General features: G+C 46.3%; 1 protein-coding gene across 3 annotated transcripts; it reads right to left on the bottom strand.

The window, feature by feature from the left end:
* Positions 1-6,802: 6,802 nt before the first annotated feature.
* CCKAR (cholecystokinin A receptor) lies at positions 6,803-18,036 on the bottom strand. 3 transcript variants are annotated; one of them, XM_086407762.1, is made up of 6 exons: positions 17,905-18,036; positions 17,390-17,603; positions 16,462-16,713; positions 12,356-12,617; positions 10,206-10,333; positions 6,803-8,855 (listed from the first exon to the last, which is right to left on the bottom strand). In XM_086407762.1, the coding sequence occupies exons 2-6, from the start codon at positions 17,499-17,501 to the stop codon at positions 8,323-8,325; spliced, it is 1,287 nt and encodes a 428-aa protein (XP_086263888.1). In that variant the 5' UTR covers positions 17,502-17,603; positions 17,905-18,036; the 3' UTR covers positions 6,803-8,322. The 3 variants fall into 3 exon arrangements, with proteins under 3 accessions (XP_086263888.1, XP_086263887.1, XP_086263886.1); XM_086407761.1 differs by lacking the exon at positions 17,905-18,036 and having other exon boundaries at positions 17,390-17,765; XM_086407760.1 differs by lacking the exons at positions 17,390-17,603; positions 17,905-18,036 and having other exon boundaries at positions 16,462-16,906.
* Between the last annotated feature and the right edge of the window lie 7,029 nt (positions 18,037-25,065).

Raw genomic sequence — 25,065 nt, 5'->3', positions numbered from 1 at the left:
GTCTTTTTTCCTCTCTTTCTTCCTTGTTCCATGGTTTTTCCAGTAGTCATGTATGGATGTGAGAGTTGGACTATAAAGAAAGCTGAGTGCCAAGGAATAGATGCTTTTGAACTGTGGTGTTGGAGAAGACTCTTGAGAGTCCCTTGGACTGCAAGGAGATCCAACCAGTCCATCCTAAAGGAAATCAGTCCTGGGTGTTCATTGGAAGGACTGATATTGAAGCTGAAACTCCAGTATTTTGGCCACCTGATGCGAAGAGCTGACTCATTTGAAAAGACCCTGATGTTGGGAAAGATTGAGGGCAGGAGAAGGGGACGACGAGGATGAGATGGTTGGATGGCATCACCGGCTCAATGGACATGAGTTTGGGTAAACTCCGGGAGTTGGTGATGGACAGGGAGGCCTGGTGAGCTGCGGTTCATGGGGTCGCAGAGAGTCGGACACGACTGAGAGACTAAACTGAACTGAACTTCCTTGTTCCATCTCCTCTTCTTGAGGATGGCAGGGGTGGGGGTGGGGGTGTAAGTAGTAGAAAGGGCTAAGTGATGGTCTTTGTGGCTTTTCTTCAGTGAACAAACGACTTTTGTCATGGCAGATGTGCAAATGCTGTTTCTCTTGTGGGGCGATTTTGTAGGTTTTCCAGAGACCTCCGCCCTCCCATGCATGTGTACCGTGTGGGGTCTTCCGGCCCTGCACAGTGATCTGAAGCCAGGGAGGTGCATGACCTCTCTCTGCCCCAGAGTACTCAGGCCTGGCTACTCCCTGTGATGTCGGCCGGGCTCATGAGCCATGCCCTCTTCCCTTTCTGCTATGAACTGAATGTCTCAGTTACCCTACAACTCACATGAAAAAGTGAAAGTCATTCAGTCGTTTCTGACTCTTTGCAACCTCATTGCCTATAGCCCGCCAGGCTCCTCTGTTCGTGAAATTTCCCAGGCAAGAATGCTGGAGTGAATTGCCATGCCCACCTCCAGGGCATCTTCCTAACCCAGGGATTGAACCCAGGTCTCTTATGTCTCCTGCACTGGCAGGCAGGTTCTTTACCTCTAGCGCCACCTGGGAAGACTTTGAGATAGGGTAAAGTGAAGTCGCTCAGTCGTGTCCAACTCTTTGCGACCCCATGGACTGTAGCCTATCAGGCGCCTCTGTCTATGGGATTTTCCAGGCAAGAGTGCTGGAGTGGATTGCCATTTCCTTCTCCAGGGGATCTTCCCAACACAGGAATCGAACCCGGGTCTCCCGCACTGCGGGCAGACGCTTTACCGTCTGAACCACCAGGGAAGCCCTTGAGATAGGATAAACCATTCCATTTCTAATGATGGATTTGGGGTTATGGGGACATCTTACTGCTGGCATGCAGGTAATGATAATCTGCAAATTCCACCGGGAAAGGGGGACCTGAGAGAAGGGTAACAGGCGAAGGGGTGGACCAGGAAGCTTTACAGTTGGCCTGTATTTGTTTCCTCTCTGATTATTCTGAGAAAAGAGATCTACATTAATACTTTGATCATTCGGCCAAGAGGTGAAAGCTCGTTGGCTGACAGTATCTCTTGGCTTCCCTGTGAGGTGGCAAAGTGTATGACCTCCTTTCTAAAAATAAACATAGAAACATCCAAGACACAAGTACAAAACACCAGATCTCTAACCCTCCACACTCAGATAACTCAGAGCAAGAACACTGTGGTGGGCAGTGATGGGTTGGTGAGGAGGAGGGGAGATGGGATTCCTCATCCTTAGGGTTGGTACAGCACCAGGACTAGGAACTTGGAAGCATTATAGGAAACAAAATCACCAGCTGCTGATTACTTAGGCTACTAAATGTCACCTAATCCCAACAGCAGCCTGGTGGCTTCAAAGCGAGCCCATTCAGTCTCTACTGTTTACTAGGTGTCAGACCTTGTCCACATTGCCACTCCCCTGAGCCTCAGTTTCTTCACCTGTGAAATGGGGAGAATGGTGCCTCACATGCTTTTGAAATTTAAATAAGAAACCAGATGCTGATTGGCAGGCAAGCTTCTCCAGGACTTCCTGGGTGAATCTGAAACCAGTGACTTTGGTGGAGGGCAGGAAGACACTGAGGACAGAGGCAGCCCCTCCAGACTGGTTAGCAGCAGGTGCACGGAGCAAGGGGACTTGCGTGGGTGGCAGCGGGGTGAGTGGGTCACCATGCCTGCCCACAGACTCTTAGCAATTTATGCAAAGGCCTTCCCTGGGTTTGGGCTTCCTAGCTGGCATTAGTGGTAAAGGAACTCAAACAGGGGCTCTGTAACAATTTAGGAGGGATGGGATGGGCAGGGAGGTGGGAGGGAGGTTCAAGAGGGAGGGGACATATGTATACCCATGGCTGATTCATGTTGATGTTTGGTGGCAGAAAACAACAAAATTCTGTAAAGCAATTATCCTTCAATAATTAAAAAAAAAAAAATTCTTCTTTCCTAAAAAAAAAAGAACCTGCCTATCAATGTAGGAGACAGGAGATGTGGGTTTGATCTCTGGGTCTGGAAGGTCCCTTGGAGGAGGGAATGGCTACCCACTTCAGTATTTTTGCCTGGAGAATCCCATGGACAGAGGAGTCTGGCAGGCTACAGTCCACGGGATCGCAGAGTCAGACCTGAGTGAAGTGACTTAGCACGCATGCATGCACTCCCTGGGCTCAGTCATGTGCACAGTCCAGTAGCCTCGGCACCACGTTTCTATCTCACGGCTGAATCCTTGGCTCAACTCCTGGCAAGGGGGAAGGCACATTCCAGGGACAGGGGAGGGGAAGGGGAGCCTCCAATTGCCCGGGTCCAGCTCCAGGGTCAACAGATGGCACCATCTTTTATTTTTTCTTTAATTAATTAACATACGATTGTTGACTGTGCTGGGTCTGCATTGCTGCCTGTGGGTGTTCTCTAGTTGCAGAGTGGGGGCTACTCTTCATCGGGGCTCATGGGCTTCTCGTTTCAGTGGCTGCTCTTGTTACGGAGTGCGGGCTCCAGAAAGCGTGAGCTCAGTAGTTATGGCACACTGGGCTTAGTTACCCCTCAACATCTGGGATCATCTGGGACCAAGGACTGAACGGATGTCCCTTGCGTTGCAAGGTGGATTTTTAACCTCTGGATCACCAGGGAATCACAGAAGCATGTTTTTGGTGACTTTCTCTAACCCCACGAGCACCAGACATTCCTTCGTCCTTCCATGAGTATGTATTGTGGCTTGCTGTCACCAGTGACTTCATAATGCATTAAGCAGGCTTTAAAGGATGCTTGTACCCCTTTCACCTAGGCCAAATTTGGTTTGGGAGTGGATTTTTATGCCTTCATGTCAGTGGGACTGGGGCTTATGTTCCAGGGATCAGCCTCCCGTGAGTTGCTCTGGTCAGCTGTGACTTAGAAGGGGTTGAGAGTTTACAGATTCCTCTGTGAGACCTTTTCTTTCTCACGCTGGCCACCTGCTCTCAGAGGCACCCTGGAGATCAAGCCTTCCTCAGAGGTGGTTATGTGCTTGGGCATCAGGGAGTTTCTCTGATTGCAAAAACAATGGGAACCCAACAAAATTGAGTAAGGATATAGAAGAGTAAAAGCTCATAGCAAATTCTGACTCACTGAGTCCCACAGAGATGGTGTGACAACCTCTCACTTTATATGAAGGAAATGATACCCAGAGAAGGTATGTGATCTCCCTGGAGTCACACAACAATTTAGTGACAGGGCAGACATGACTGAGCATATGTGTGTGTGTGTGTGTGTGTGTGTGTGTGTGTGTGTGTAACACTGGGACACAGATTTATGGACTTGGGGTCCAAAATGTATCTTCTTCACTAACGAAGGAGGCCTTTATGATCAGTGAAGTTGGAAACAGTATCTGCGGGACTTGATGTGCAGTGTGGAGGACTGGGACCAGAACAAGGCTGTCCCATGCACTTCACCTCTTGTCGAGCACCACTGCACACTCTGGGCAAGATGCTTCTGGTTAGGATGGTGGGGTCACCAGAGCAGCCCAGAAAGGCCCAGCGTTGACGAAGGACTCCATTCAAATGTCCTCACCCATTCACTGTGTCATTCACCCCAGACACTCACTGAGCACCTGTTACATGTTACGTACAAGAGTGGTTGCTGGACAATTCATACTTGTCTGACCACTCTTCCTGAGCAAGAAGAGGGACCTGAAATTCCTCCCAGGCTGGGCTGCTCAGAGCCAGGGTTGGGGATTAGGGTTGTGGGGCTGGTCCTCAGCTGTGGCAGCAGGTTTAGGAAACCTGGAATCTATGCTCCACTTGAGGGTGACCAGGAAGCTGGAGGGACCAGAGAGATCCCAATCAAGGAAGCACCTTGCTTGGAGCTGAGAGCAGCCGCAGGGCTCAGAGGTAGGGTGTGGCCAGGAAGACGCCCAGAGGCTCCAGGAGGAGTCCTGCAGGAAATCAGATAGTTATGAGGGAACAGCCAGGGGTGCTGGGTGGGCTTCGATGATACATATAAGCCCTAAAGAGTGAGCAGAGGACTTAAACATGGACTAGGAACACAGTGATGGTTTTTTTGCTGTATCACCACTGTTCTCCTTAAAGGGAATGAGCAGAGGAAGGAGCAAAACCAAGGAATACTACAGACCAGGGCTTCCTCACTCCCTCTCCTCTTTTTTATTCTGCTAAAAAACACAAAACTTTATTTTTTTTCTAATGTGAAAGACAGTTAATTTTTTAATTTCTTCTTTTTAAATTTTTAATTAGAGGATAATCACTTTACAATATTATGATGCTTTTTGCCATACATCAACATGAACTGGCCACAGGCCAGTCCCCTCCCTCTTAAACCCCCCTTAAATCTCCCTCCCCAGCCCACCCCTCTAGGGTGTCACAGAGCACTGGATGTGGGTTCTCTGCGTCAGACAGCAAACTTCCACTGGTTGTCTGTTTTACAGACGGTAATGTATTTGTTTCAATGCAATTCTCACAAATCACCCCAGCCTCTCCTCCCTCCACTGTGTCCAAAAGTCTGTTCTTTATGTCTGAAAAACACACAGCTTTAAATTTACCATCCTATCCATTTTTAAGTGCATAGTTCAGTAGTGTTAAGTATATTTTACATAGTTGGGCAGGAGATCCTAGAACTTTTTCATCTTGTAACACGGAAACTCTACATTCACTAAACACTAAATCCCCAGCCCTTGGTAGTAACTTTTCTATGTTCTATGTTTATGGTTTTTGACTATTTTAGATACCTCATGTGTATAGAATTATAGTATTTATCCTTTTCCTCAGCCCTTTTAAAAAACCTGTGTCTCAGCACTGTTTACAGGCATGAGAACCTTCCATGGGTAGCATCTCCGATTATACACACGTTCCCCAGGGGAGAGCGAAGGGACGAGTGATGGCAGCAAAGGCTCACACAGCCATATCTTGGGTGGGGATGCACAGAGTTAGAGAAAGCCCTCCAGAATTTCCCATGGTCCCCTCAGACCATGCCCCCTTTGTTGAGACTCACTGCTGTGGAGAAAAGGAGTTCCCTAAATCATCAGAGGCAGAGCAGCAGTCAGTCACAACATTTATTGAGCACTCATGGTGTACAGAGTACTGGGCAGAACACTGGAAGGAAATACACTGGCAATTCAACAGCTATTGTCGCTCACCTCAGGATTACGTTTTAGGTGAATGGAGAAGATACCTGTTAAGCATGCACGAACAAGTATAACCGACATCTAGACACATGCATGGCTTATTCACCACTACAAGTTATTATGAGAGTTTACCCAGTAACCAGGGCACAGGAAGCCACTGAGACACATGAGTTAGGTAAAGATCAAAGTTACAGAGTTCAAACTTATCATTCTGATGAGTGGAAGCTACTAGAAGACAAGAGAAAACACCAGAAACTTGGTGAATCTATTTTCTTAACTCTATTAAGTCACTTTATTTCAAATTTAAGAATTCAGTTTAGTATGAAATAAAGGCAATTGACTCAACAAAGTGCTAGAATAGCTTTATGTTAAAAACTTTTCTGGAAATAAAATCAGCCTGTTGATAGTACCATTTCCAAAGGTCAGACACAGATTCTGAAAGTTAATAGCATTTTTCTTATTTTTAAAAATAACTTCCATTATGTGAAAGACTTTCCAATAAATTTAGTGAACAGAGGCATTTTATTGCTCTATTTTTGGGAAATCTTGTTTATGTTCTTACATGCTTTTAAAGTTAATTTAAAGTAGAGTTGCCAGATAAAACACAAGATGTATTTTAGGGCATGAGACATACTCATACTAAAAAAAATTATTAGTTGTTTATTTGAAATTAGAATTTAACTGGACATCCTGTATTTTATTTGCTAAATCTGGTGACTCTATTTTTAGGTTAAGTTACCTTTGGAATTTCCAGAGGTTTCCAATAAGGGTGGGACGAGTAGCGAGGCTAATTAATCTTCATTTATATGCTAACACTGTCAGATGGGAAGGCTTCTTCTGGCAGGAAAATTGTAGGTTCTGCAGGATTCTCTCAAATATTGGAGACATCTTTCTTTCTTACACCTTTTATCATTACTATTTTAGCAGTGCACGTTTTAGTCAGCTGAATTTTCACCTTGAAATTCTTGACAGAGATGAAAATAAGATTGCCATCTGAGAAGCAGAAAAATTAACATCTGGCTTGGAAAGTCCCCTATAAAAAATGTTCACATCCTCAATAATTTCTTCTGTTAAGCACACTATCCTCTCTACCCTGTTTGGCAAAAACACAACAAAGGCAACACTCACATCTTGTTAGATATACCACATCCCTTCCCCTATTTGTGATCACTTCCTGCCACTCTCTGTACCACCCGCCCAATATAGATTTCTTTTTTTTTTTTTTGATAATAGAAAAATCACTAGCCTTTGTGCACCACAAAGAGTGTCTGTCAGGTATAGATCAATGGGTGGTCATGGACCCCCACAAACAGGAAAAAGAAAAGCTCACCTCTCAGATGCTTGGAAGCATGAAAACTATGAAAGAGAGAGTGAGAGACAGACAGACAGACAGAGACAGAGAGAGGGAGGAAGGGAAACAAAGGGAGGGAAGGAAAGAGGCTGTTAGATTGGATTGACACATGCAGTTTTAGAAATGCACTTCCTGGTATCTAAGTGTATAGCTCATATCTTATATTAAGTTGGGATTTCTACACTGGAGAAGAGAAATTTCAACACCAATTTTTCGAAGAAAAAGAGTTTACGTGAAACTCCAACTGTGGTACAGGAATGTAGAATGATAATACTTTGTCAATTGCAACCTCCATCCACTATTCTTTTTTTTAAACACACCAAAGAGTATACTTATATGTAAAGAGCATACTGCTCTGTTCATGTTTCACATACACATAAAATTACCACAAGTATTAACAAACACATAGATTGTATCTAAAGGCATAGACGGCTTTGACTATCTGTTAGTTGAGTCCAAGTATGCCAGTTTTTATTCTGGGCCCAACTCCCCGAGTTTCCAGCTTGGCCAGGTACACATTACAGCTCTCCTTTGGACTTGGAGGTCTTTGCAGAAAGGAGGATGAGTATGAGAAATGAAGTTGAGGCAAAGCAGCCATGGGGTTTAATATCACCATGAAAAGGTGGAGTTAAGCAATATATATTATTAAATTAGAAAACTATTTCTTGGCGCCTCCTGGCATTCAACATCCCTTATGCTAAGGCAGTTACTGGCTACATACTCTTCTCAGAAATATAAGTTCCAAATTCCATCCTTTAGACAATGTTTCATTTGCTGTTCTGATGATGACATCACCTGATGTCTCTGAATGTCCTTGACTGACCTGAAGAACAGGTCAGGCTGTTTTCTTACTACAGAAAATGGCCAGAAGAGGGTTTGCTTCCGGTTCCCGTCTGTGGTCATGGTGAGGTGGGTGGTTACAGAATGTTCCTGAAAGAGGGATGGACTCCTCAGGCGCAAAGCAGCCTCCACAATGCTGAAGCAGCAGAACACAGAAGGGTGTCACTAAGAGGAGTTAAGAGCCCGCCTTGGATGTTCTAGAACCTTCTAAAGCTCAGTAGGGTCCAAATCCCCGTTTGAACATGTGCTTAGCAATTACCTGTGCAGCAGGAGCCCTGGTGAACTCCTGTCATTGGCCTGCTGAGGTTTTCTGATGGTGAATGCTACTGAAGTCGTCCCGCCTGGGGCCCCAGTCACGGCCCCACCCTCAGAGTGTTCCCCTGGAACCCAGGTGAAGGGTGCCAGGCAGACGAGGAATGGTTCCCACTGGGACGGGTGCCCTCCTTCACTTCCAGCCCCCTCCTCCTCCTCCTGCTGCCTCCCTCGGTCCCCGCCTCCATGCTTCCCGCCCGGCAGGCAGCCGGCCGGGGCACCGCTCACGGGGGCGGCGCAGAGGCGCTCCCGTGGCTGTAGGAGCATTTAGACAGAGACGCCCGCGTGGTGCCGCTCTCCACCTCGTCCCCCACCTCGCCTCGTGCTCCTGGGGGACCGGGGTTGGGGCAGCAGGGGAATGTGGCCAGGAAGCCGAGGCGGAACCTCTTGTTCATGAAGCAGTAGATGATGGGGTTGACGCAGGACGAGGTGTAGGACAGCAGGAGGATAAAGGCGATGGGGGTCCCCGAGAGGCGGCGCTCGGCAGAGGCGGTGTCAAAGGCCCTCCAGGCGTTGGCGCTGAAGATGGGCATCCAGCACAGGAAGAAGAGGACCACGATGACCATGAGCATGCGGATGACGCGCTTCTTGGCCATGAGGCTGGCCGCGGGGCTGCTGCTCCTGATGCGGTCGGCCCGGCCGGAGCTGCCGGTGGACAGCTGGCGCAGCTCCAGCTTCCTTGGGTGCTTGGGCCGCTGCAGGCAGCACCCGGCGCTGTCCGCGTACCTGCCGCTGCTGGCCGAGCTCCGTTTCCTTTCTGGGTGGGCAAGCCACGTCACTTATTTTGGGGGATGGGTCATGCCAGACAGAGGGCACGGGATCCCTGCACCCTCCATCCAGGGGCTAAACCACACTTGAACTGTATTACTTGACAGGCCACCTTGGGCCTGCACTAATATGGGTAGGTATTGATCTATACTACTCAAATGAAGTGCTACTTATAACTAATAAAAAAATGTGTAGTATAAAATGTGCATAATTTAAAATAGTAAAATAATATTTTATGTGTGTAGACTATAAGGATAAAAATTTGTTAAAGAATGAGTATTCACACTCTTCTTCCAGCTCCTCAAGGCGGGGAGTTTTCTGCTTGCTTGGGAAACCTCCAGATTGCTTTTACTGCATAATGAGCAAAAATCAACAAAAGCCAGGCAAGACCCTAGGTGTATATGTGGTAAACAGCTGAGCAGAAGGATGGAGTGAGAGGGGTGGTGAGTGATGTCAACAAAGGTGTGGGGTAAGTTCCAGTGAAGAGTGAGCTGTAATGAAAGGGAGGGATGGGGGGTGGGCTTCCCTGGTGGTTCAGTGGTAAAGAATCCACCTACCAATGCAGGAGACATGAGTGTGATCCCTGATCAGGGAAGATCCCACGTGCTGCAGGGCAACTAAGCCTGTGCACTACAACTATTGATCCTGTGCTCTAGAATCCAGGAGCGCAAGGACAGAGCCCATGTGCTGCAACTGCTGAAGACCTAGAGCCCTGGAGCCCATCCTCCGCAACAAGAGAAGCCACCACGGTGAGAAGCCCACACACTGGAGAGTAGCAACTGGAGAGTAGCCCCTGCCCTCCGCAACTGGCGAAAAGCCTGCGCAGCAGTGAAGACCCAGCACAGCCAAAAAAAAAAAAAAAAGAACGTGCAGGTCCCAACATTAAAAAAGGGAAGAGGGAGGAGATGTGAGGTTCCATGGCAGCTATATCAGGAGTGAAGGGTGGGAGTGAAGGGGGGAAGAGAGGATGGCACCTGAAATGACAATTTGCTTTGTTTGCAGAGGGGGTCCATTTGAATACGACATCACAGAGACCCTGGACCTATGGGCCCTGAGCTTGTAATTGGGCAATGGGTATATTATCTCATTTTATTCCATTTAGTACCCTTTTGGGAGAAATAATTTCTTCATTCTACAGGAAACAGAGTCACTGGGTCTCCTGACCATGTGTTACGACACAGAGTCTCCTAAGAATACTTTTGAAAAATGTTTTGAAATACTTATTTTGAAATACTTTTGAAAAGTATTTTCAAAAGTATATACTCTGGGTATATCTAAGTTATAGAAAACAAGGCTTGTGTAATCTTTTGGCATAAACCAACAGATAAAAGATAGTTACCTCGGGCAGACTTCTTCTGGCTAGCATCAAATTTTATTCCTTGGTAAAGTTCCAAAGAGATTAATCCATATGCCACCATCATCACAATTCCAGGAATAAGAAAGAGGATGAGTAACAGGAATGTGTGCCTAATAAAATAAAAAGCAATCCAATAACCAGCAACCAGCATTTCAAACTAAGATGAGATGGAATAAACAGGGTTCATCTCCATTTTAATGAGTTGGAGCAAACACATTAATTACTAGTATTTAATATCTTTGGAAATTCCATGTCTGGAAGTTCAGTCATTAGAAAATGTTACTTCTTTTCTCCCAGATAAAGTCTCTTATGAAGGACTAGTTAAATTGGAGAAGTTTGGTGTAAGTCTGTGCCTGAAACAAGTGTACATTTAAAACTACTGAGAGCTTAAAAAAAAACAAGCCAATGAGAGTATTTGAATACCTCAATAAAGCTGTTACTGAAATAATAATAATAAAATTATAAGAATTTATATTCATTGATGACTTGTTAAATTATTTAATTTCAATATGGTACATATATTACTGTATTTAATCCCCATAATAATTTTTGAAGTAGGTACTATTAACCTAACACCCATTTTACAGATAAGGAAACAGGCAGAATAAATAATTTGTCCAAAGTCATACAGCTAGTGGCAAAGATGGGATCTGAACTCAAGCAATATGATTCTAGACGTTATGCTCTTAAGCATCACAATAGATTAATACCATTTGTTGACTTTATAGCACCAGAATCACCAAGTGCATAGGTAGCAATGCTGGAAAACCTTGATTTTGCAAAATAAAGTATTCTGGCTGTTTCAACCCATTAGGCACAGTGGCAAACTCATTCTAGTGCCTGGCGGGCCAGAGTTATGCTTTCTCTAAACATGTTTGATTCCTGAAGAACTGCAGCCTCCTTCTTCTTGAGTCTGGCCCCTAAATCACTTTTGCAGTCTGGCATGTGTAAGGTTACACAATTAGGCCATAAAATTGTCAGAGGCTCACAGTGGCTGAGCCATTTCTCATTTCAATTGGACATGTTTTGATAAGATTTCTTTTCAAGTCTTGGAAATGTCCCTCATTTGCAACGTAATTCTTTGAGTATGTGTGTGTCTTGGTTGAAATGAAAAAAAGGAAGGCAAAGAAGGCAGAAATTATCTTGGTTTTGAGCCATTTTTGAATGTCTAGCCCTCTGCTTCTAAAACATGCTGGGAATTAGTAAACATAATGCCCTGCACTTGTGTAGCCTTTTTGAATATATCTAATGATGTTTTCGTAAACATTCTCTCATTTGAATCTCACATCCATCTAGTGATGTAGATAAAAAAGGTATCTTTATTCTTAAATCTGTGTAAAGAACTTGAACGTCAAGGAAGTTATATAAACTTGTCCAACATCACCTGCTAGTGAGCAAAGAAACAGGTAGCACAACTTTGCATTTGTATTTCTAGTAAAGTGTTCTGTGTAAGTACCACTGCTGCAACTCTGCTCTAAGAAAAATCACATGGGATTTGGGGTTTTGGACTCCTCAGTTCTATCTCCAGTTTTTGGAAAACCAGAGCTCTTCCACTGTCTCAGCCAAGATCCTCACTAGACTATCCTGAAGCACACTGCATAGTGGTTAAGCCCAGACACTCTGTTGTCTCCTCTAGGTTTGGGAACTTGAGCAACTTAACTTCTCCAGGTCTCAGTTTCTTCATTTGTAAAATAGGGACAGTAATAGTACCCACCCTATGAGGTTTTGAGAGGATTAGTTGATTTTAATACAGGTATGGCATTTCAGAGACTTCCCTGGTGGCTCAGACGGTAAAGCATCTGCCTACAACCTGGGAGACCTGGGTTCAAACCCTGGGTCAGGAAGATATCTTGGAGACGGAAATGGTAGCCCGCTCCAGTATTCTTGCCTGGAAAATCCAATGGATGGAGGAGCCTGGTAGGCTACAGTCCATGGGGTCGCAAATGGCATTTCAAATACAACATTCAAAGTGTTCACTCTATTCTATCATTCTAGAAAGAGGTTAAGACAAGTCTTCTCAAAAAGTCTCCAGGAAACTGATCCCACAGACACTGGACAACACATTCCAGTTTTTATTAAAACTGAAAAATTCTATCAAGTTATAGTAAACAAATAAACCCAGGCGGCCTTACCAGGACTGCTGCATGACATCACTTGGCAGTAGAAAGCGGCACATATTTGCAGTCTGGTTGTTATTTTTGGTAAAAGGCACCAAGTTGCTATAAATTGGGTATGGAGTCATGATGGTGAAGGAGAGGCACCAGGTAGCGGCAATCACCTTTAAAGCATGGGACTTCGTCTGCCAGACTCGGGACTGTAAGGGTTTGCAAATTGCACCATATCTCTCCAGTGATATGGCGACCAGATTAAAGGTGGAGACACTCACAGAGGTGCCTGGGAAAGGAACAAAGAAGCTGCTTACGTTGGCTTTAAAATCCAAAGTTTATTTGCACATGAGCTTAAGCTTACCTTGATCTGCACAGGTTTGATAGATAGTAAAGGAAAATACTCAGAAGGTAAAGAAATACTGTGTACGTATATTTTAAAAAAATGATTTATTCCCAGCTTTGTTCCCAAAAGGATTTGAGGCAGTTCAAGCAATGTATTTGCAAATACATTGTATTGCCAATGTATTTTAGATAAGTTTATTGAACTTTGATTACGACCTAGCTCCTTCTTAGGCTGGAGGTGCTCATTAATTAATAACCAAGTGGATGAACTATGTTCCTACCCCACAGAAGAGGTTTCTGAGTGACCTGTAGAACAGCTTTAGTTTTGAGCATGATGTGCATAAAGTTGACCTTTTAATCCAATATTCTCAAGGACAGTGACTTCAAAAATTCAGTGGGGTCTGAGATGGGAGCATTAAGACTCTTCCTGAAAATGTCTAGTACACAGACTGTTTTTGAGTGAAACATTCTAAATTTCAAAATGGAGTGTTGAAAAAATACCTAATGAAAAAAGATGAAGGGGAAAATCCCCATATTGTATCTAATGTTTTTCTCGGGGTAGGAGGAATGGGGTCTTCTTTCTAATTCTTTTTGCTTTTCTGTGTTTTGTAGAAGGAACATTCATCAAACATTTATCACCAGTGAGAAAGAGATCAAAACACCTCATCTAAAAGGAAATCAACCCTGAATATTCATTGGAAGGACTGATGCTGAAGCTGAAGCTCCAATATTTTGGCCACCTGATGCAAAGAGCTGACTCATTGGAAAAGACCCCGATGCTGGGGAAAATCGAGGGCAGGAGAAGGGGATGACAGAGGATGAGATGGTTGGATGGCATCACTGAACCAATGGACTTGAGTTTGAGCAAACTCCAGGAGTCAGTAAAGGACAGAGAAGCCTGGTGTGCTGCAGTCCATGGGATCACAAGAGTCAGACATGACTGAGCAACTCAACAACAACAAAAGGATATACTTACAGCATAGTCAGAAAACTTAATTTTTGTATTTTGTGTGCATATATAGTGATTATAATGTCTTATCCCTGTAAAATTCCCTTTAATTCTTCATCCATAAATTCAGCTGATTCTTCTCTTATCTCTTACCCTGATTTCTTAAACCTTCAAATCAATCCCAATCTTAATTTGGGAGAAGTTCTTAGCCTGGGGCCTTTTGTGAAACTATGTATAAAAATATCCTTTTTCTAGGGAAAATATCCATAGTGTTCCTCAGTGACTTAAAGGAATCTAGAACCCCAAAACCATAGCTAAGAACTCAGGTTCTGAGATAGGATTTGCTGTTTTATAGGAATTTACCCTAAGGAGTTGATAACATTTGGATTAGAGAATACGGCCCCAAACTTCTTAGAGTGAAACTTATTATTCACTCTCTTAGTCATGTCCAACTCTGCAGCACACCAGGCTTCCCTGTTCTTCACCATCTCCTGGAGCTTGCACAAACTCATGTCCATTGAGTCAGTGATGCCATCCAACCATCTCATCCACTGTCGCCCCCCTTCTCCTCCTGCCTTCAATCTTTCCCAGCATCAGAGTCTGAGTCAGCTCTTCACATCAGGTGACCAAAGTTTTGGAGCGTCAGCTTCAGGTCAGTCTTTCCAATGAATATCTAGGATTGATTTCCTTTAGGATTGACTGGTTTGCTCACCTTGCAGTCCAAAGGACTCTTAAGAATCTTCTCTAACACCACAGTTCAAAAGTATCAATTCTTCGGTGCTCAGCCTTATAATGGGTAATTATAAACCCATCATCAGGCAAGCACCTTTTTTTTTTTTTTTGGCTATGTGCATGCATGCTCAGTCACTTCAGTCGTGTTTGACTCTTTGGGACTCTATGGACTGTAGCCTGGAAGGCTCCTCTGACCATGGGATTCTCCAGGCAAGAATACTGCAGTGAATTGCCATGCCCTCCTCCAGGGGATGTTCCCAACCCAGGGATCAAGCCTCCGTCTGTTGTGTCTCCTGCATTGCAGGCAGTTTCTTTGCCCATTGAGCCACCTGGGAAGCCCTTTTGGCTATGTATTAGGAATTTAATGCGTGTTAACTGTTAAGAACACAAAATTAAGGGAAGAATTGAAATGACTGGAATCAGAAATCCAACAAAACCATTATGGTATTGCAAACACTTTTAGAATTATCTTGCTTTTCATTTTCTAGAACAGTCTGTACTAGGTATTTTCAGAAAGAGTGTTAAGGCTCCTAGCTCAGACCCCAGCTATTTTAAAACATTTTTTTAATTGAGGTAAAATTCATATAACACAAAAGTAATCATTTTAAAGTGAACAACTCTGCGGCATTTAGCATATTTATGTTGTGTAACTACACAAGGACTCATTTTTAATCTCCTTTCATAAACCCTGGTTAAAATGATTAAATATTACCGTAGGATATATACAGACAGGCCTTGAAAGCCTGAGGCACTGTGAGATGTTGGTTATTATTATTGCGTCATTGTTTAACAACGATCCTTTTCATTTGTGAGTCCATTTTTTTTTTTTTTAGAGTACTTGGACCCAGATTGACACTTTCTCGGTTATTTGTCCATGGCATGTAGATCAGTCATTCATCACCGTTTTGTCAGCGCTGGATCCTACTTCCTCAATTGGAAGAAATAAAGGCTTTTAAAGCTTTCTGGTCACTGATAGCTGCCCTAGGCAGCTCAGCTCTGCATATTTTGCAGGGCTTAGGTCAGAACAACCAACTCCTTCTTCATTTCCTGCCTCTTCTCTTCCTCCCCCAACCAGCTCTCAGAATGGGCAAGGGATGAGGCGTTTTGGCAGGCAGAGGGGACCAAGAGAAATGTCTCGTTTCAGCCTCAGATGAGCCACAGCAGTTGGCAAACAAGGCTGTGTATTCACTCACCATTGTAGTGGCCACCAGTTGGGGTTCAAGTCAGCTCTGTGGCTTACCACCTGTGTGTCCTTGGGCACAATATTAACCTCTCTATGCCTCTGTTCCCCTCTCAGTGAGACAGGGAAGAATAACTGTGTATACTTCATAGAGTGGTTGTGAGATAAAATATGATCATGGAAGTAAAAACTTAAAGCAATTAGTAGAACATCTGGTACTCAAAAAAAAAAAATGTACTCAAAGACATTAGCTCTTATGATTTTTCATCATCACCATCATTCTGATTGGCAAAGGCAGTGAGCTGCATATCTCAGTCAATCAGGGTCAGCTTATCCACCCAGGCACTGGGAGCAAATTCAACTTGTTGTCTAGTGGCAGAGGTTCTCTCTCTCACTCTGCCTAAGATGGTCCCAGCCCCTGTGAAAACAGGCTCGAAAGTGAATCCTGAGAAGGGAATCTAGACCTCTGGTGAAACTGGATTTTGAATAATCCTGTTCCCGATAAGAGCTGGAATGGCAGCAGAAAAAGCCCTCTTCCAGCAGCCTGGCCACCCCAAAACCACACCTTGGGTTGGGTAGAGCTGAGTACAATCAATGACTTCCAGGAAGGCACAGATCAGCTTGAATCTGTCTGTCTTTCTAACAGAAGCAAGCAAAACCAGTGTCTTCTGTAGTTTCTTACCAACTTATTCCACTTTGAGGAACTGGTCCCCTGACTGGGGAGTGACTTCTGGGGTGTTATGAGGACTGACCCTCCCATAAAGCCAGCGCCTCTGTCCTTGTACCCAGCCCCATACAGTCAGATGTTTTGTTCTGTACACCCATCAGGGCTTCTCTGTGGAGGCTGTCAGGGGTTAGGGAAGGTCTGGGACTGAGTTTCACTGATTTAGGGCGAAACTCCAGAAATAGGCACCAGCAGCAACTCACCCATGAAGTAGGTGGTGGTCTTGCAAACAGCGCTTCCGAAGATGAAATCCTTGAGCAGGTTGGGGATGAGGTTGAATGGCATGCAGAAGAGACAAAGCATGAGATCGCTGACAGCCAGGGAGAGGAGGAAAATGTTGGTGACTGTTCTCATTCTCTTGTTCCTAATCAGCACTGTAATGACCAGCGTGTTTCCCAGCACGCTGAGCAGGAATATCAAGGAGTATAAGAGAATCTGCACGGCCGGCTGCCACTCTGCAAGGAGGAACCCGGACAAGACGGAGCGATGCAGGTGATGAGGGCAGAATGTTAAAACCCAGCACACCAAGTGGACGCTTATTTCCTGCCGGTTGGTATTTTCAGGGGTGTGCATCACCGAACCCAGCTCTCCCCATACTTAGATATTTTGCAGAAACAAAGCGAGGAGAGCATGGAGTGATTCAGTTGCTGCTGAAAGGCTGGTCTGTTAAAGGATCACTCACTCGGGGAACCACTTTTTCTTAAGAACAAAGCTCCTCCAGTGATTTGCTTTCTTTCCTAGCTGCTAAGCATTTTTTCAATTTAATCACTTCTTCACACCGATTTCCCCCAAGGAAAGCCGACAGCTAGATTGTGACAGCACCTTTTCTATGATGCTGGTGAGTTCCAGCTTTTACACTTGTACTCCCTCTGGCTCCACTTCAGCTCCTCCTCCCACTGCTTTTGTGCCCCCCAAGTCCTGTACATTAATCCCAACTCTCCCATGGGGAACAATAAGAGCACTGGACTCAGTTCTGCTTTTAGATCTCTTATCCAAACTTCTGAGCAGATGACTTTATCCAGCCTCGTCTCACGAGGACTGTGTTCTGTTTTCACAGTCAGCCTTGCCTTTGCTGATTTTTCCCACAAACTTAAGGTTTTCTGAATTCAGATAACAGCCTCTGACACCTACCTTTGGAAGGATGGGGCTGATCCAAGCAGAAAAGCGTCTCATTTTCGATCCCCAGTTCACAGGGGGGAGTCAGGTTGCTTTCATTCATGAGAAGGCTGTCAACCACATCCATGCTTGCCTGCTGCTTTCCACCAAGTGTTGGCAAGCTGGTGAACGGCTCACTCTCGGCTCATTCCTCTAATGACTGACCGGAGAGTCTCCCAAATGCAACCTGCTGTGGAGAGGCAGGGGGGTAGGGGGCGTGATTGCCAGGTGTGGGCTCCTGCGGCCATTCTTAAAGGCGACTGGAGTTCAGCACGCTCAGGCCAGCTGGGCAGGCATTTGCACTCCTGTCTTGGAAAGAGCAGCTGATGCGAGCCAAGCCCGCTCCACCTTCCAGGCCCACCCCATTTCTGGGCCAGCCGTAGGGCCCTGAGCACAGGCAGCCTGACTGCGAGTTAACCCTTCCCAGAGCGTCGCTGCTTTTCCGCACACATGGACACACACGTGGACACACACATACAGGGACACGGTACCTCTCTCCTCTGTATAGGAACCTGTCACCATCCCAGACATAGGCAGAATAAAGCTCAAACAGGCTGTGTGAGACAGGAGCGACTAACACGGCAACAGACACCGACATGCAGAGCATCAGGACTAAAGGACACGGAGGGACTGTGTTTCTCCCTCCTTATATAAAAGCAATTAGTGCCTTTTAGCTTTGGAACCATGCCCAGCAATGTGTGTGGATATAACTGCTGGCTGGTTGTTAAGTTGTTACCAACCACAGGGCTATTTCTTGTGGTCTCTGCCCCTGGTAACTGAAAGGAGGGGGTGCCCTGACTGTAGGTGCTCGGATCCTTAATATAGAAAACACTTAGTAAGATTTTCCATTCATTCGTTTACGCATTCGTCCATTCATTCAGCACATGTTCATTGAGAGCCTACCGCTTGCCAGGTACTTCTCTAAACACATAAGCAAATAACGAACAAGATCATTTCAGATGTGTAAAGCACCACAGAGGAAGTCAAGCAGGAAGGTATACTGGAGAGGGATGATGGATTGTGGGGGGCTGTTGCTCATTTAGATGGGGTCTCTTGCAGGAGGGGACCAAGATTGGAGAGCTGGATGACAAGGAGCAGGAAGGCTTGTGACATCTGGGGAAAGCTGCTTCTAGGCAGGAGGAGCAGTCTTTTGGGCAGAGGTCACAGCAAGAGCAAAGGCCCTGCGTGGGAATGAACTTGGCCTATTTGAGGAATAGTTAGAAGCAGGAATGAATGAGGGGCCAATGGTGGGAGATGGGGTTAGAGATGGGGGCCTGGCCAGGGCTCTGGGCTTTCTGTGAGGCTTTGTGGTGCAGGCAAGCTCCTCCAGCCCCTTCGTACACGTGGTGTCCTCTGATGAGACCTTTGGGACAGCAGGTGACAGCAGAGGCTCTTTGTTGCTCACAGCTGCTTAGCTGAGCTGAGACCTGATCGAGACCCTTTAGGGGTCCCTCGTGCTTTGACAGCTTTCTCAGCTGACAGTCCTATGTGTTCTATCGTGGCAGATTCCCGGCCGAACATGGATGAACCGATGGGCATTTTTACCACCCAGGCTTGGGGTGTGGGGCTGGGAAGAGACCGATACCTCTTTTCTTTGAAACCATGAACAGCTCATGTTGGAGGCACTTAGTCACAAGAACTAGAAATGCGAGGAATATTGGAGAAGCTGTTAGCAGTTATTAACAGGAGAGACAGACACCAGATCAAGTCCTGGCTTCACTAGTTACCCGCTGGCAAATGCTGGGCAGGTTTCCTAACCCGAGACTCATTTCTTTCTGTCAGAGGGGGACCAAATGACTTCCCAGATACTTGTTATAAAGATTGATTGCCTCAGGACAGTGCCTGACACACAAAAAGTGTTCAGTAAACCATAGATAATGAAAACGATTATTATGATTTTTCCTTTTATTTTTTTGGCTGCGCTGCATCTTCATTGCTGTATGCTGGCTTTCTCTCGTTGCGGTGAGCCGGGGCTGCTCTCTGTTGTGGTGAGTGGGCTTCTCATGGTGGTCGCCTCTCTTGCAGAGCACAGGCTCTAGGGCATGCGAGCTCAGCAATTGTGGTGCATGGGCTTAGTTGCTCCGTGGCATGCGGGATCTTCCCCAACCAGGGATCAAACCCACATCCCCTGCATTGGCAGGCAGATTCTTATCCACTGTACCACCAGGGCAGTCCCTATTATTTTTCTTTTATACACAAGGATTTGACTCAGAGTGGCCCCATGGTTTGCTGGTGAGAACGAGTGGTGGAATCCCCCTCATGGACCAGTGGCCCCGTCCTTGTGCCTCTTCCTGAAGTGTTCAGTTTTCTTCATTGTTCTATGTCCTGTAGCCTATCTGGAGCCAGAACCCCTGTCTCTGCCTCTCTTTCCTGCCTTGGTTCCTGTTGGCTGAATCTTCTCAGTCTGTAGACTGATATGCACCCTGCCCACTAGGAGGGACCCAGAGCAGTACTGTCCTGATTTGGGGAGGGACAGATATTCAGATTTTGAGCCCTGGGTACAGCTGAATTTCATCACGCTGCTTTTCTCAGCAGCTGACTGCTTCGGCTGCTTTAACTGGGCAGACATCACCATCCATAGCAGGTGCTTCCTCCGGAGGTTCCTGAGGCCCATCAGCTGTAGCTTCAGCCGCTGCAGGGAACCTCTGCTGTGGGTCCAAGAGCAGAGGAGCCAAGGGATGGTGTCCACCTGCCCTGAACGAGGAGGATGCGTGTGTGCGTGCTGAGTCACTTCAGCTCTCCAACTCTTTGCAACCCCATGGACTGAAGCCCACCAAGCTCCTCTGCCCAAGGAAGTTTCCAGGCAAGAATACTGGAGTGGGTTGCCATTTCCTCCTCCAAGGGATCTTCTTGACCCAGGGATTGAACTGGCATTTCTTAAGTCTCCTGCATTGGCAGGTGGGTTGTTTACCACTACTGCCACCTGGGAAGCCCTGAACTGAAATGGAGCCCAACTTGGAGCAAGTTCTTCCTTCCTCCATCCCTCCTTCCCTCCCTCCCTCCCTTCTGTTGAGTCCTGCCCTAAAGCCACAGGTGTGAGGCTTTGCACCGAGGCCACAGAAGCAGAGCCCATAATCAAGGACACTTCCGAAGCTGACTGGGCCCCTTTGTAACCTCGCCCAAAACCCCCTGATAGTCACTAACAAGCTTCCTGACTCCCAACTAAGCAAAGATGCCCACCCACTCCAGTAAACACTCTATGGAGCCCCAACCAGTCACCTAATGCCAACCGTCAAGCAGGAATTTTCTTTGTCTTGAGGCTCTACAAATCGGCTATTAACCCACAAAAGGTCAACTCTCCCTGGCCTGTCAGGAGTTGTTGGCCTACTGCGCTTGCAGTGCCCGCTTTATCTCTGCTCTTTGTTCTCAATAAACTCCCTCCTTCCTGAAATGCCCTGTGTCTGGAAATTCTTTTCCAACCCATGCTCAGACTGCCTCAACACCTCCCTTCCTTTTCTCCTTCCTCCCCACCTTTCTACTCCATCAGTTCATCAGTTGGCAGGTAGGAAGGGTGCAGGGGGCTTTCCTGGTGGCTCAGGAGTAAAGAATCTGCCTGCAATGCCGGAGCCACAGGAGACACTGGTTTGATCCCTGGGTCAAGGAAAGTCCCCTGGAGGAGGGCTTGGCAATCCACTTCAGTATCCTTGCCTAGAGAATACAGAGGAGCCTACCGGACTACAGTCCATGGAGTAGAGTCGAACACGACTGAATCGACTTAGCACACACGCACACAAGAACGTGGGAGGCGGGTACTGGAGATTTTGTAAACTCAGAAGGAGTCAGTGTGGCACATTTGAGTGCTGTGCTTTACAAGCTTTAGTACGAATCTGAATCAGCTGAGTTAGTGGTTAAAAACTGGGATCCTCAGGCTCCCTTCCTGGGATTCTGATCCTTTAGCCCCAGGCATGGGAATCTGCATTTTTATCCAGCATTCCTGGTGCTTCAGAGGCCAGTGATCTCAGGGTCACTCTCAGGAGGCTCCCTGGAAGCCGTTATGCCGGTGAGCGTGGGCATCAGACAACAGTAACCTAAGCCTGTTCTATACCCCTGCCACCTCCGCTGTGATCATGAACAACTTAATTGGCCTTTCTGAGTCTCAGCTTGCTCATCTGTAAAATGCACACAGTACAGCACTATCTATAAACAAAGCAACACATGGAAGGCACCTCAAACAATGCCTGGAACTTAGGGCTGGACTCTAATAATTATTGTCAGTGGAGGAGATTAATCCCAGGGATCCTCTATGTGTCGCTGTTATCACGGCCAGATTAAGGGCTTATGTCTCCAGCACCTGACACAGTGCTTGGCATACAGTATGTGCTTGGGAAATGAAAATAAATAAAGAGTAAAACATCAGGAGTGTCAATATTGCATTGCTTATTCTACCCTTTTATATCTCTATCTGAAGAAGGCAATGGCAACCCTCTCAAGTATTCTTGCCTGTGAAGTCCCATGGACAGAGAAGCCTGGTGGGCTACAGTCCATAGTGTTTCTAAGAGCCGGACATGACTTAGGGACTAAACAACAGCAGCAACATCTCTATCACATCTGTTCTTTTCCTGGCCATCTCTGGACTTTTCGCTCTGAGTTTCTGAGCCAGTGTTACTGTAGAATTAAACTGAAAAAGAGAAAATTCTAACAAGAGACCATAGTGCTTCCAAGGTGAGAGCTGATGCATTTCTCAGGGCGTTAGTCTTTATTTCACTCCTCAGTGCACATTTATTGAATGCCTTCTAAGTGCCAGGCACGGTGCCAGCTGCTGGGGATAAGCCATGAGCCAAGTCGATGGAATCCCGCCCTCAGGAAATTCTTGGTCCACTGTGGGAGACAGGCCATAAACAGATGGGGCAAAATTGAAGTAGTCCTCTTGTCTCAGAGACCTGTCCCTTAATTGGGCACAGGCCCAGACAAATTGATAAAAATTGACTAAACTGAGCTGAAAAATTGCCTCCCCTTTCTCTGAAACCCACAGGATGGATGCCTCCTGCGGTCCACAATACCCTTTGGGTACTGAGGACTCTTTTGGCAAACACTGTCCTAGGAAGACAGAGCATGAGCTATCTTTTTTTAGGTTTGTAAATTTTAAAAATTTATTCTTCACTGAAGGATAATTGCTTTACATGTGTTAGTTTCTGGTGTACAACATTATGAATCAGCTATATGTATACATATATCCCCTCCTCTTGCGCCTCTCTCTGACCCCTCCCACGCCACCCGCTAGGTCATCACAGTGCACTGAGCTGGGCTCCCTGTTCTATACAGCTGCCTCCCACCCGTTCTCTATTTTATGCATGGTAGTGTATATAGAGAGCTTCCTTGGTAGCTCAGTTGGTAAAGAATCTACCTGCAATGCAGGAGATCCTGGTTGGATTCCTGGATTGGGAAGGGTTAGGCTACCCACTCCAGTATTTTTGGGGTTCCTTGGTGGCTCAGACAGTAAAGAATCCTCCTGTAATGTGGGAGACTTGAGTTTGATCCTTGGGTCATGAAGATCCCCTGGAGGAGGGCATGGCAACCCACTCCTGTATTCTTGCCTCCTCCTCCCATGGACAGAGGAGCCTGGCGGGCTACAGTCCATGGGGTCACACAACTGAAGTGCCTAAGGACAGCACAGTGTATGTAGAACATGAGCTACCCATTACCCTTGGATAATGGCCCCCTTGGTAGCTGTTCCCCAAATTGTTCTCCATCTTAAGAAACAATTGTTCTAAAACACCTAAGATTTGTTTGTACTTTTTCCTCATTATAACTGAATCACATGCTTCTTGCAAATTTTTTTAAATAAAGAAAAATAGATAAGTATAAATATCACACAAACATATTTCAGGACCCCACATGATTGAAACACAGTCCAGAAGCCAGAGGTAGTTAACAGGTAATGGCAGGTTGAGGATTCCCAGTTCTTAGGGCAGCCTGACATTTCTCCAAGTTCTCTTGCCTCTGCTCTGCAATTTCCTCTCTCTGCTGCTTAAATGTCACTGTCTAAATTCTTTATTCCTCATCCTCTTTCCAAACCCAGTCCCACTGCTGCCTGCCGGCTAGGGTTTCTCTCTTTTCCTCCCTGTAACCGTCTCAGACTTCTGGAAGTGCCTGACTGGGGACTCTGCTCTCTCCTCACCCTGTGCTGGTCACGCTGGGTTCCTCAGGTCGGGGAGGTGGGGGGGATGCTGAGGTTCTGGTACAACCCTGCTGCCCTCAGAGGACTGTGTGTGACCCCCCCCCCCGAAGGGGGTCTTCTCCCCCTTCTTGAGAAATCACAGTGGATCTTTTCTGATAAGTGAAAAACCCCTCCTCACTACAGAGAAACGCGAGCATCGTGTCTGTGTCTGACGAAGCTGTCACTTAGCAAGTCATGGCTGGGTTTGGACAAGTAGCTTTTCTGTCTTTATTTCCTCACCTTAAAATGGGTTAACAGAGGTAACGCCTACCTCAGAGGAATGCTGGGACATTTCGCATCACAGTATGTTTAAAGTACACAGCCTAGGGTTTGGCATGTCATGTGTGTGTGCTGAGTTACTTCAGCCATGTCTGACTCTTTGTGACCCTCTGGACTGTAGCCTGCCAGGTTCCTCTGTCTGTGGGATTCTCCAGGCAAGTATACTGGAGTGGGTTGCCACGCCGTCCTCCAGGGGATCTTCCCAACCCAGGGATTGAACCCGCCTCTCTTATGACTCCTGCATTGGCAGGTGGGTTCTCTACCACTAGTGCCACCGTGGAAGCCCCTGGCATGTCATGCTGCTGCTACTGCTGCTAAGTCGCTTCAGTTGTGTCCGACTCTGTGCGACCCCACAGACGGCAGCCCACCAGGCTCCACTGTCCCTGGGATTCTCCAGGCAAAAACACTGGAGTGGGTTACCATTTCCTTCTCCAATGCATGAAAGTGAAAAGTGAAAGTGCAGTCGCTCAGTCGTGTCTAACTCTTAGCGACCCCATGGACTGCAGCCCATCAGACTCCTCCATCCATGGGACTTTCCAGGCAAGAGTACTGGAGTGGGGTGCCATTGCCTAGAGGCCTAGTAAATAATATGCCATGTTTCATGTTGACAGAAACATTAAAATCATCTTTAATACCAGTGCCTCAAGATAATGTACAGAAGGAAATGGCAACCACTCCAGTGTTCTTGCCTGGAGAGTCCCGTGGATGGAGGAGCCTGGTGGGCTGCTGTCCATGGGGTCGCACAGAGTCAGACACGACTCAAGTGACTTACTTTGCAAGCATGCTTTGGAGAAGGAAATGGCAACCCATTCCAATATTCTTGCCTGGAGAATCCCAGGGACAGAGGAGCCAGGTGGGCTGCCATCTATGGGGTCACACAGAGTTGGACACAACTGAAGCGACTTTGCAGCAGCAGCAAGATAATGTTTGTTAAAGATTTGGAGGCTATCTGTCCAGACTTCACCTCTATACAGTTAAAAAAACAAACAAAAAAAACAAATTTGAACTCCTGCCTTATATACAAGATTCATCCTGCTCCTGCTGCTAAGTCGCTTCAGTCGTGTCTGACTCTGTGTGACGCTATAGATGGCAGCCCACCAGGCTCCCCCATCCCTGGGATTCTCTAGGCAACAATACTGGAGTGGGTTGCCATTTCCTTCTCCAATGCATGAAAGTGAAAAGTCAAAGAGAAGTCGCTCAGTCGTGTCCGACTCTT

This window comes from Bos grunniens, chromosome 6, assembly GCF_055505025.1.
Source record: "Bos grunniens cultivar Pamir isolate PY7600 chromosome 6, Bosgru_T2T1.0, whole genome shotgun sequence".
Lineage (NCBI taxonomy): Eukaryota > Metazoa > Chordata > Mammalia > Artiodactyla > Bovidae > Bos > Bos grunniens.
This window is presented reverse-complemented; position numbering and strand designations above follow the sequence as displayed.